This window comes from Chelonoidis abingdonii, chromosome 1, assembly GCF_003597395.2.
Source record: "Chelonoidis abingdonii isolate Lonesome George chromosome 1, CheloAbing_2.0, whole genome shotgun sequence".
Taxonomy (NCBI): Eukaryota; Metazoa; Chordata; order Testudines; family Testudinidae; genus Chelonoidis; species Chelonoidis abingdonii.
The window spans coordinates 66,231,850-66,244,184 of NC_133769.1; the positions used below are offsets into that span (position 1 = coordinate 66,231,850).

The 12,335-nt window shown below is 38.3% G+C and overlaps 1 protein-coding gene across 10 annotated transcripts in view; it reads left to right on the top strand.

Moving 5' to 3' along the window:
• TBC1D30 (TBC1 domain family member 30) overlaps window positions 1-12,335 on the top strand; it is a 106,850-nt gene that overhangs the window by 68,666 nt on the left and 25,849 nt on the right. For 9 of the 10 annotated variants that reach the window (XM_032775239.2, XM_032775240.2, XM_032775250.2 and 6 more), the window contains 4 exons: window positions 1,255-1,380; window positions 3,988-4,173; window positions 7,422-7,590; window positions 9,355-9,523. In XM_032775239.2, the coding sequence (XP_032631130.1) occupies window positions 1,255-1,380; window positions 3,988-4,173; window positions 7,422-7,590; window positions 9,355-9,523 (650 nt within the window). The remainder of the gene's footprint in view (window positions 1-1,254; window positions 1,381-3,987; window positions 4,174-7,421; window positions 7,591-9,354; window positions 9,524-12,335) is intronic. The other variant, XM_032775241.2, reaches the window with a different exon arrangement.

The following is a 12,335-nucleotide window of genomic DNA, read 5'->3' on the forward strand; positions in this document are numbered from 1 at the left end:
TTATGTTGTGGCTCCCAGCCTGCATTGAATTAGGTAAAATTATATACCAATGCTCTTTACTAAATTGTTATCTGTTAACCTGTTAATAATCGACAAAAAGTCTATTTGGAGTGAGAGTTCAAAACTTACTTAGCAAAGAGGTTCTGTATCTGCATTGTCCCTGTGTGCTCTTTTGATTATGTGCCACCATTTTAAGCACTGATTTTATTTTCCTAGTGTGGCTGTAGAAATCTCTCCTTTAAAGATGGGCTCAGTTATCATTTAGAGATAATGACATTTGCCATGATATCCCTATCTTGAAGGTTCCTTGTATCTTTAAGGTCCAGCATTTCTTTACAGAATCCAATATTTTCTGCCTAACTTCATAGGCTGTATACTAGCCTAGAGTCACAGATGCACCTCAGAGCGTGCTGTGTGTAGTCCCTGTGCTTGAAACGAGGCTAATGTTTCAAAAATACATTTGAATGCCAGCAGTTCATGAAGCCACAGTCACAGCAGCTTAGTATAAACCAAATAATTCTTTGGATCCAACACTGAAGTCCCTACTCTGGACCAAATCACCTGCTCCTTTGTATTGAAAAACAAATAAAACAAAAAGAGAACCCTCCCTCCTCTGAAAAGAGCTGCCAGAAGAGGGAAATTATACAAGGTTTCTCTTGCAGGTTTTCCAGCAGATCATTCCATGACAAAGTTTGTGGAATGTGCAGCTTGGGGCTATGTTATCTTTTCAACAGATTCCCTGTTGATGACCATGTGGTGGAAGGCATGATGTGAGCAGTACATCTGGCCCTACCTTTACCAGTCTTGCAGATCAGACTCTCCCTTATATTTGGATTCCTGATCCCAGTATCTGTGGGGGATAGTGAAGATAGCTACCAGCTCCAGTTCTTCTCATGCACAGAAGACAGCCACAAGGAGGATCTGCAGGAAATGAGTGGGGCCTTGGGTTTTATTCACACAGAGTTTCCCTGGAAGTCGGTAGGAGTTCTGCCTGAGTAACACCTTCAAGACTGGGCCCTCTATTTGCATTTTAGAAAGCAGGGATATTGCTTTTATTATGTAGAAATTGTTTAGACGCAGAAAAGATTTACAACCTTCTTTTCTTCCTTCTGCATTTGTTGTATCTAAAGGAAAATCACATCTGGCTAGAACTGGTGAGATTCATAGAATTACATAACAGTATGTATAAACTGCTCTTATTTTAAAGTAGGAATGGAATAATGCATCTTCTTGTCATGTTGTATGTATCTTTAGGTTTGGCTGACCCTAGCAGATCACTACCTACATAGTATAGCAATTGACTGGGATAAAACTATGCGCTTCACTTTCAATGACAGAAGTAATCCTGATGATGACTCCATGGGCATTCAGATTGTAAAGGTAATTGGCATTTCAGCTGATATGTTTATGTGCATAAAATACAATTTTTTAAAAATTTCTCTGTGGAAAATAAATGTTTTTTGGGAAGTGTTGAATTTGTTTAATTTTCTGCTACTGCATTCCTAAAATTTACTTCTCCTTGGTCTGTTGGTCAAGTGTTACTGTTCCTCTGGGCATTCTTGCATATTAATTGTTGAAATTAAGAAAATAATTTGTTTCAGTGCTGTTGCTGTTGGTAGAAAATTCTTTTTGCCTGATTTCCATCTCCAGCGTTCCTTTTATTCAGAGAGAGGTAATGGAGAGAAAGGTTAATGAAAGGCACATTTTACTCTTGCTTTGCCAGTAATGCCATCTGCTCAGTTTGTCTTTTCCCAACACTCAGAGTTGGGCTGGGGGAGGAAATCTCTGTGGGGATCTCTTTGTGGAGGTCCTCACACAGTCCTGTTTGGAAGGGCCCGTTTGGTTCTTTCAGCATCTTGTAGAAATGGTCTAATCACCCTAAACGTTGCAGATCTCCAGGCACGTCCATGCAGAAATCCTGGACGTTTACAATTCAGTCCCTTTAAAGGTCTCCTGCCTCTGGTCCTGTGCTACCCTGGCAGCAGATGGGAGGGCTACATGGAAAAGACAAGATATCCTGGGGCTGGGTAATATTTTTACCAAAGTCCGTGGAGCTGGTTGGGAGACTGCCCCTCTGGCCCACCCAGTCTCCAGTCCTTCCCCAGTTCATATCTCTGGCTCTGTGAAGAAGCCTGAGGAGAGTGGTGCCAGGAAGGAAGCTAAGTTCTCTCTTCCACCCGGGAGAGTGGGGAGATCTGTGTATGGAGGGGACCCTCTATGCACAGATGTAGGGGGCACAATATGAGCCTGTATTGAAGAGAGAATTTTTGCAAAATACTTGTTTGTTAGCATCTACTAGTAGAGATACAACCAGCTGTTATAAGGTAATTCATCTTTTCCTTCAGTAAATTGCATTTGTCTATGTTCAATTGTCCACTGTACTATCGGTCATGTGAAATTTATAGCTCAGAGTTGTTTTAGTTGTGTTTGTAAAGAAACTTTCTAGACCTCCTAGAGATGATGTAAATGTTCTGATACGTATGTAAAGTAATGTTTGTTTGCTCGCTTGAAGATCATACTTGCTGAATTAATAATGGTTTAGCAAATTTCTGATTAAGGTTTTGGTGGACTTTTGTATTCTATAAATAAAATATTTGCTGGTATCCAACCGTGCTATGATGTAATAAGTTGACCGTATTGTCACGTAGCCTACAGTAGTGAAATAGCCTTCACTCTGTATGTGTTTCAGTTGTTGTATCATTTCTTTTTAAAATAATAGCCAGTTTTGGGAAGAGAACATCATAGTTCAAATTATGGTTTTACATAGCTCTGGTGTCTTGCAGATTAGTCTGTTTTACATTGACCATTTCATGAAAATAATATCTTCTAAATTCCATCTTTGCTTTAGCACCAGTATACCTAAGCAGTGATGCTTACATTTCTGAATATTTGTTTGAAAAACACTATCCAGCTTGGTAACACTAAATTATAGATATTGCCTGTACAGTGCCTTATTAAACATTAAAAGTGCTGTACATGTTTGTGCCTTTCACTCACAAATGAGTTACAACCTCCAGAACAATGTGTTTTTTGCTGGCATAAAAAATAAGGAATCTGGCAATATTTTTGCAATTTGATGTAAATTATTCCTGTTTTCTCTTTGCATGTCAAAAAAGATGTTGGCTTTATTCATTTGCTAACACAAAGTGCAATTACAAAGAATGCACTGTTAACGTCTAAAGGACTAATGGTTTGCTCAAGCACAGTGTTAAAGAGTCTTTAGAAAATAGTATGTATTCCAGCATAAAATTTATATTCAGCTCTAGATCTGAACTTGAAATTGTAGCTGCTAATTTTAATGTTGGTTGCCTACAACCACCCAGTCTAGTACCTTGCTCCATGCTGTATAGTGGCAACAAATCACGATATTCCATTGACTAAAATTCACTTTGTAATTCTTTCTCTATGCAGAGAAGTGTTTTGAAAAAAGGAGATATGTAATATTTCTCTTTTAGGCTTCTGGTTAAGATATGGGTACAACTTTTAACACTTTTTTCTGAATTTCATAATTTTTCAGAAGTAAACAGCACTTTACAAATGAGAATGTTTGTTTGTATGTGTTAAAAATAATTTTGCGGCTATTTATGTTTTATCTCTTTAAGGATAGCTTGTAACCTTATTGATATTTCAGGGACAGTCAGATACCGGCATACTTTTGTTAATTTGTTTATCTAGGACAGTTTCAGATGCACCATCTGGTTTACAGAGTGGTCTTCTTTACACCCAATTTTCCTGCTCTGTTGATCGGGATCAAGGTCAAGTGAGCTGGTGGCTCAGTTCCTGCTAGAACTCAGAGCTTTCCTGGATACCAGCCCTTTGCTCAAATGATGTCATTCCTTCAATAAGCTAAACATTTTAAAATAAAAATTTATCTCTTCGAACAGTGGGAACATCAGTGTGTGTGTGTGTGTGTGTTTGGCAGGATGGGGGAGACAAGAAGTAAAGGAGTCGAATAGAAGAACATCTCAAATATCTTTCCTATTTTAGGATCTTCACCGAACTGGTTGCAGTTCTTACTGTGGCCAGGAGGCAGAGCAGGACCGAGTTGTGTTGAAACGAGTTCTGCTGGCTTATGCTAGATGGAACAAATCAGTTGGATATTGCCAAGGCTTTAATATACTAGCTGCACTCATCTTAGAAGTAATGGAAGGCAATGAAGGGGATGCCCTGAAAGTGAGTAAAACCACGTGCTGTGTTTCTAACCCTTGTGATAGTGAGGATTACCTTTAAAAGGTGAACTTAGTGTAAACAATACATAAGTTTGCAGACAGCCTAAAACAGCAGCTCACAGCATCTCAATGGGTCATTTTAAATGTCACCCCTGTTAACATCCTCTGATGACCATTTTTGCAAAAATAGCCAGATAATGGGTAAAATCCTGGCCTCAGTGAAGTCAAGTGGCAAAATTCCCATTGGCTTCAGTGGGGCCAGAATTTCAGCCAATCCCAAAGTGCCCCCAAAGCACCAACTGGCCCTTTTCCCAGCAACCCAAGCTTCCAACTTTCCTTGACAACTACCATGATGAATTTGTGTGATGTCAGTCCAAAAATCTGCAGCACTTTGAAACAAAGTCTGAGATCAGCATGAAGTAAGTAGAATTGAATATCAAAATAATTATCCTTGGTGCTGTTGTACTGAGTGTATTACTCATTTTCATGTTTAATTGTTTAGAACCCTCCCATCTTAATTTAAAGCTGCTGCTGCTGCTATATTTCCAGAGTGCCACAGAATCCAGAGTCCAAGCCACAGAACTGAGGCCTGCCTTGCTACAGGGCACCAGGACCAAGATTTGCCAGTGTTATGCATGATCTTCTTAAAGTACAGTTTGTTCATGTAAATGAGGAGTTTACCGTGGGGGTTGAATTGTTAAAGATCATGGCTCTCTCAGATACTGAGATGTTTACCTTGCTCTAGGTATTATTATATAGATAATTAAGTCTTAGAAACTATGGGCAAAATAACAGCTCTCAGAGTCAAAGTCCAGCACGTATAAATTTCTAGATAGATATCTGATATGTTGCTTTATTGTAGAGAGAGTTGTAACATTAGGAAAATATTAGAATAGTTCCACTATATATCATGGAGTAAAATTTGCCTTGTATAATTTTCTCCCCACGTAATTGCCTTGTGTGATTGCCTAAATAATTTACAATTATAACTGCTTTTATTTTATGACAACCACATGTTCTCCAGTTTATTAAAGGAGCAGTTCCAAAGACACATCACTAGTTAAAGTAGGCACGTTAATGTTAAATCTCCAGTTCAATAGGATAGAACCTGCTTATAAATTCAATAAATGAAATTAACCTAACTGAAGTAGAAATGGATATGGTAGATGAGTGCCATAGTTTGTGTGAAAAAAAAAAAATCACACATGATTCATCTAGTTTAAAACAAAAAAATACTGAAGAGATTTTATAAAAACTGATTAAACAACAGATTGGCATGGGGAAGAAATTACAGAATTGAACACCAGTGAGAAATATCCCAATTGCTCGAAAATGTACCACAGGATGCTAATAAAGTACATCACCTATTTTAAAAAAATCCCACTCCTAAACACTTTTCATGGCAATGAAGTAGTCAGAAGTGAATATTTAAGGCTTATAAAAAGCTTTATTTTCTTTCTAGCTCTCAATTTCATGTCTGGAGTATTTTAAAGCAGGAGTCAGCAACCTTTCAGAAGTGATGTGCCGAGTCTTCATTTATTCACTTTAATTTAAGGTTTTATGTGCCAGTAATACATTTTAACATTTTTAGAAGGTCTCTTTCTATAAGTCTATAATATATAACTAAACTATTGTCGTATGTAAAGTAAATAAGGCTTTTAAAATGTTTAAGAAACTTCATTTAAAATTAAATTAAAATGCAGAGCTCCCCAGACCGGTGGCCAGGACCTGGGCAGTGTGAGTGCCACTGAAAATCAGCTGGCGTGCCACATTCGGCACCCATGCCATAGGTTTCCTACTCCTGATTTAAAGCAATATCCATTATGGAAATAGAACCCATTGTGCATGTGGTTTTGTTAAATATAGTGCTTTACAACTGAAGTAATAAGAAATTAGCAGAACTGCAAAGATATTTATTACAGTTCTAATTAATGTTAGATTACTTGTTCCAGAGGCTTGGGAACAGGATAAAGAAATAAGGCACAGTTTCTTTTTCACAAGGGAGAAAAAAATCCTAATGCAAACAGAAGACTGATAAATGTATTTTGAGAAATAAGGGACTCTTAATTATATTGCAAAGAAAGAGTTGAGGTAGTTCTGAGAATCATGCAGACAAAAATAATGCATTGCTGCAAAATAAATATCATGCTTATTTGCATATATCACTTTTTTTCTGCTAATTCTATGAAATCCATAGAAGTGTAAAAATTTCTAATAAATACTTAAAAAGTCACAGGCAGGGAAGACAGTCATTCAGTGCAAAAACATCTTGTATGTAAATTGCAAGGGCAGGTGGTGTATCAGTGCTCTAAATACTTGCATATTACAATTTCCATCGAGATGGTAGCAATCATATTGTCTCATTTTATGATTCTTAAATATTTTACCATAATCAGTTGGTGAATTGTCATCAATATAGTTGCCTTTTTTGTATAATTAAACATTTGTTGAGCTGCACATTGTTATATTGCTCAGTTTATTACCTTATATAATGACAAGATGAAGTGCAATGTACAATAACGCATCACATCAGCTAAAATGCAGGAAGAGCATTCTAAAGAGCAGTATCACATACATTGCCAGTAATTTAGGTGCTAACTTGAATAGCAAGTCTTCCATTTGTGACATTTAAACAGCACAGAGTTAATGAATAAAAGAATTTCCTAAATAATTCAGAGCATCTCACTAGCACATACAACAACAGAAGTATCAAAAATTGGCTTTCATTAATAGAATGTTACTTCAATTATTGTGCAGTGTGGTTTCTATTAGTCTTTTACATCCTGTTATTTTTTGAAGTTATCCAGACTCCTCCATTAGCAGTGCAAGCTGCTGTTGAAGAGTTGACACTTAGGACCCAATCCTACAGGTGCTCTGCACCTGGAATGTCTATGAATGCTTAAAGCAGGGCCAGCTTTAGGCACCAGCATTCCAAGCATGTGCTTGGGGCAGCATTCTGGCTGTTTAGGGTGGCACTTTTCAAGGGGCGGCACTCTTTGTTTGTTTGTTTTTTGCTTGAGGTGGCAAAAAACCTGGAGCTGGTCCTGTTTAAAGTAATGTTGCCTTCTTGAATTAAACATCAGACACCTAAGGTACATCTTGCCAGGGTGTGTAAGCTATAGCTCAATGGAACAGAACATTTTAGTGCATTTTACATTTTAGAATAAGAGTTTTTGCTATTCCTGGAAGATCATTTGTTCTCTCCTTATCAATCCTAAATGATTGACTGATCTTTTTCTCATTTTCTTACAGATCATGATTTACCTAATCGATAAAGTACTGCCTGATAGCTATTTTGTCAATAATCTTCGTGCATTGTCTGTGGATATGGCTGTTTTCCGAGATCTTTTAAGAATAAAACTTCCTGAACTGTCCCAGCACTTGGATACACTTCAGAGGGCTGCAAACAGGGAAATTAGAGGTGAGTTCAACAAAAATGGTGCTGAATTATTTTCCATTTGCCTCATTGAGCATCATTTTTAAAAAAAACAGTGGTTTAAATATGTATATCTTAAAACTTTGAGAACAGCATTTTTTAAAATTGTGTAAGGATACAGTTGACCTTTTACTAATTGATTAACATACTTAACACGAGAGGAAGTTATTCTTATACTGGTAACTGTATCTTGAACCAACAGCTCTTTCAGGTGAAGCAAATGAGGATATAGATACCTTAGCCCCATATGTAGCTGTGGACAGAATTGGGTTGACTGCCATAAATTATGTATCTGACAATACTACATCACATAGCATAGTACAGTGGATGTCCTGGAAGTTCTCTGCCTAATTGCATGGCCTTTGATGTCCTCTTCAGTTTCTTGGTGGAATCTGTATTTGAATTATGTTGTTCTTATGGGAAGATTGATTCATGGCAGTAGATCATATCTGGTTGTTACTTTTCTGGTTAGATGCCTAGTGACACAGAGTGTAAAATGTCCTTGAATCTGAGAGCTGATCTTTGTTGTCTGAAAATGGCTCTGCACACTGAGCTCTGAGGCGTAACACTCCTCAAAACGTTCTTTCCTTAACAAGATTTAATTTTTTGTTGTTCTACAATTGAATGCCCCTTGAGTTCCAAACCTGAACATTACTAAGACCCCTGTAAAGAATGAGTCTTCTAGGAGATAGTTTTGTGGGGCCTGAATAGTATAAAAACAGATAAACAAGAAGCCTTTAATTCATGTTTGCTGGCTCGGTGATTAAGTACTTTTGGAGGGTGATGGGGAGTGTTGCTGACCTCCTGTGAATCAATCCACACTACCAAAATTCATGAAACATGCTCCAAGCACCAGAAAGTAAAACTTCAGAATTCCAAACTGAAAGATTAAATATTTTCTGAAAGTACGAACAAACCAAAAGGAAAACCAAATACATTACGGCTGTATCTGCTGAGGCAGGACACTAGGATTTTAATACAATAGACAGGACTTAAAAGAACGATTCTCCATCGGGCAGGTAGGAGGGTGTTTTGTGGGTTTTTTTTTTTTGACAATTGTCATCAACTTCTGCAGAATTTGAGTTTTATTTTTAAAAAAATCTAGCTGTTGTGATTGCAGGGTACAATAAAAAACCCTCCTTCCAAATATGAAATGGGTTTTAATTAAGTGGTGCTACCTTCTGGGATCTACAGACATCACCAGCACCTCTGCTGCTGCTCAGGCCATGTCTACACTACCACTTAACGTCAGCAAAACTTATGTTGTTCAGGGGTGTGAAAAAAACTCACCCCTGAGCAACATAAGTTTCGCTGGCATAAGTGGTAGTGCGCACAGCGCTATGTCAGCAGGAGAGCTTCTCCTGCCAACATCGCTACCACTGTTTGCTGGAGGTGGTTTAATTATGTCAACGGGAGAACTCTCTTCTGTCAGCAGAGAGTGGCCACATGGGAGATCTTACAGCAACGCAGCTGCATCAATACAGCTGTGCCACTGTAAGGTCTCTAGTGTAGGCATAGTCTCAGTTTTCCTACACTGCAGCAGAGTGATTTGACATGTTACTTTTCACTTCTATTATTCAGAACCCTGTAAACAGCTGCAGATGGGGAAAGTTTTGAGCAGCAGCGGAGGCCCTAGAACTATTGGCAGGCTTCAGAATGCAGCACTGCACCAGTTCATGCAACATTATAAAGCAGCTTTGGGGAATAATGAATTGTGAATGACTTGCTATCTTAATTTTTCCATTTTAGGAGGCTATGAACCCCCGCTTACCAATGTCTTCACAATGCAATGGTTCCTGACCCTCTTTGCTACATGCCTTCCTAATCATACAGTTTTAAAGATCTGGGATTCTGTATTCTTTGAAGGTTCTGAAGTTATACTGAGAGTAGCACTGGCTATCTGGGCAAAGTTAGGCGAGTAAGTGACTTTTCTTCCTTTTTGTGCAATGCATGCAAGATATATGGTTTTAATACGTATTATTTTTCTGATGTGAAAATTCCAGGTATAAACAAGACATGGCCTTGCAATATAGCATTCTATAAAATGTACTCTAGGAAACCATCTGGCAATGGCAGAAAGAAGGGTGGGATGACTTATTGGTCTTCACCCTATCACATTTCTATATTTAATTACATAGCATATATAATATATATGTTCAGATGTTGGGTCTGATTCTGTAAGCCCATTGCACACACAATTCTAGGTGAAATCAATGGGAGTTCTGTGCATAGAGGCTCCTTGTCTGTACTAGATGAAAGGCACATTAGATTCACAGGTCGTAGGACTTCTCTGAATTAATTCTCGTTTGTTTAGAGCATATCTTTTAGGAAAAAACATTCAATCTTGATTTTAAAGTTGCCAGTGATGGAGAATCCACCACAGTTCTTGGTAAATTGTTCCAATGGTTAATTACTCTCCCTGTTAAAATTTGTGCTTATTTTCAGGAAGAAACATATGTTGCTAAAGTGTAGTTACAGTAGTGCTCAGCTCATTACAAGCCTCAATCTATTCCTCTGTACAATGCATTGCCTGGTGAATGGGTGTTAACCAACAAGTTTTCTAGAAACTATCTGTGGAAGCAATTGCACTAAAGAACATTTTTAACCAAGATTTTATTAAGGATAATGTATAGGTGCTAAGAAATCTATATCATGCAAGCTGTCTCATTTTGTAAGGGAACAATCATCGAATACAAATCTAGGTGTTTGGTTTTTTTTTTTAAAAAAAAAAAAAGAATACTTGGAATGGAATGATTTTTCTGAACTACTACTTTTGTCACTGCAAATATTTACATTCCAAACAGAGGGCCAAATCCCTGTGGAGTTAATGAGAGTTTTATCACTGACTTCATTGGGAAATGTGAGCAGGAGCAGGCCAAGTATCTGCTAGTTTCAGCTGGAAAACTCTGTTGGATTGAGCAGCTGCATTCAATCTTTTCCTCTGATACCCAGCAACACCTACCTTCCTAGCAACAAAACTTTTCCTTTAATATAAAATAAAAATATTAAAGATATTGACAAAATGTTTATGCAGCAGTATCCGAAGAGGTCTTCTAAATTTGCAAAATAAATTACCGCTTAAAACTTCAGCACCACAGGCAAGTGCTTTTGTATTATATTTGGTTTTGTATCTTGCATGTTTAATCTGAAAAATACTTATTTTTTTGTAACTTGCAAATGGTGAATAATTAGCTAAGACCTGTTCTTACTCAGGCTTTATTCATGAACTGAGCTGTTTACATTCAGAATAAACTAGACATAGCATTATTATTATTTCGCATTATGTTATCTACAGACAATGGGCCCAGTCCCACAGGACCTCTGTGCACAGACTTCCCACTTCACCTGGAATTCTAGAGGCCTCAGTCAGGATCAAAGCCCCATCTTGCTAGGTATTATACAAACACAGAATAAATGAAGTTCTCTGATGTGAAGAGTTTACCATACAATCTAAATAATTGGAAAGAATGGCAGCAGGCGGTTGAGGGAAACTTTAATAAGAACATGTTTTACTCAGGGCAAATAAATAAGATAAACACCAAAAATCATACAAGGCATCTTTATAGCCATTGTTAGCTGGCATCCTGGTGGAAGTAAGTTGTGATGAGAGACTTCTGGGGTAGTTTGGGCAGGGTGTTCCAACTGTAAGGGGCAGGATGGAACAAAGCTCAACAGTACTCGAGGGAGAAACAGTCAAATAGGCAAGAGATGCTGGCTAAATAGGAGTAGAAAGGATTGGGAGGATAAGATACTAATACGCAAGGAGGAGCTATATTGTGAAAGGCCTTAAAGGTAAGGACCAGAAGCTTGTATTTGATGTACTGGAGGAGGAGCAAGTGAAAGACTCAAAGACAGAAGTGACGGTCAGAATGATGGACCAAGAAAATGATATTAACAGCAACATTTTGAGTGGACATAAAGAAAATGAAGTGGGTGTCATGAAGGCCCAAAGAGGGGAGTATGCGGGAGCTGAGACAGGAGATGATGAGGACTTGGATGAGTTCTCTTTGGGTAGATAAAGAGATGGAGGAACAAACTGTAAGATTTTGGCCTGGCCTGGACATTAAGTTACAGTTGCCAGCCAGGAGGAGATGTCAGAGTGGTAGGCTGCAATGCAGGACTGACAAGTAGTTGAAAGGCAGATTTGAGAGTCATCAGCACAGATGTGGTAGTTGAAGCTGTTTGAGAAAATGAGGTCACCTAGCGAAGAGGCATGAGGGAGAAGAGAAGTGGGCTAAGGACAGAATTCTGTGGGACTTCCACAGAAATAGATACTGAAGTGACCAGAGATGTAAGAGGAGAAGCAGGAAAGGACAGAGTCACAGAATCCAAGTGACCAGCTTTCAAGAAGGAGATTCTGAGCATCCGTGTCAAAGGCAGCCAAGAGGTGAAAGAGAGTGAGGTTCTGAGATTTGGCTGAAGAGGGATTGTTAGTGATTTTTATTTCAGTAGTATGTAGAGAGAGAGGAAATTAGATTGTAATAGATCAGAGTGGGAGCTGGGGGAGAGGAACTAGAGGCCACGATTGTAGATGTGTGACATTCAGTGAATCTAGAGGTGAAAGGGAGAAAAGAGATGGAGTGTTAGTTGGAGAAGGAGGTGCTTTTACTTAGGATGGGGGAGACCATAACATATTTGTGTTCTGAGGGAAAGGAACCTAATGAGAGTGAGAGGTTAAGGAGACAGGGGTGGTATGGAGAATGGGCAAAAGGAATATCATGAGGCAGGAG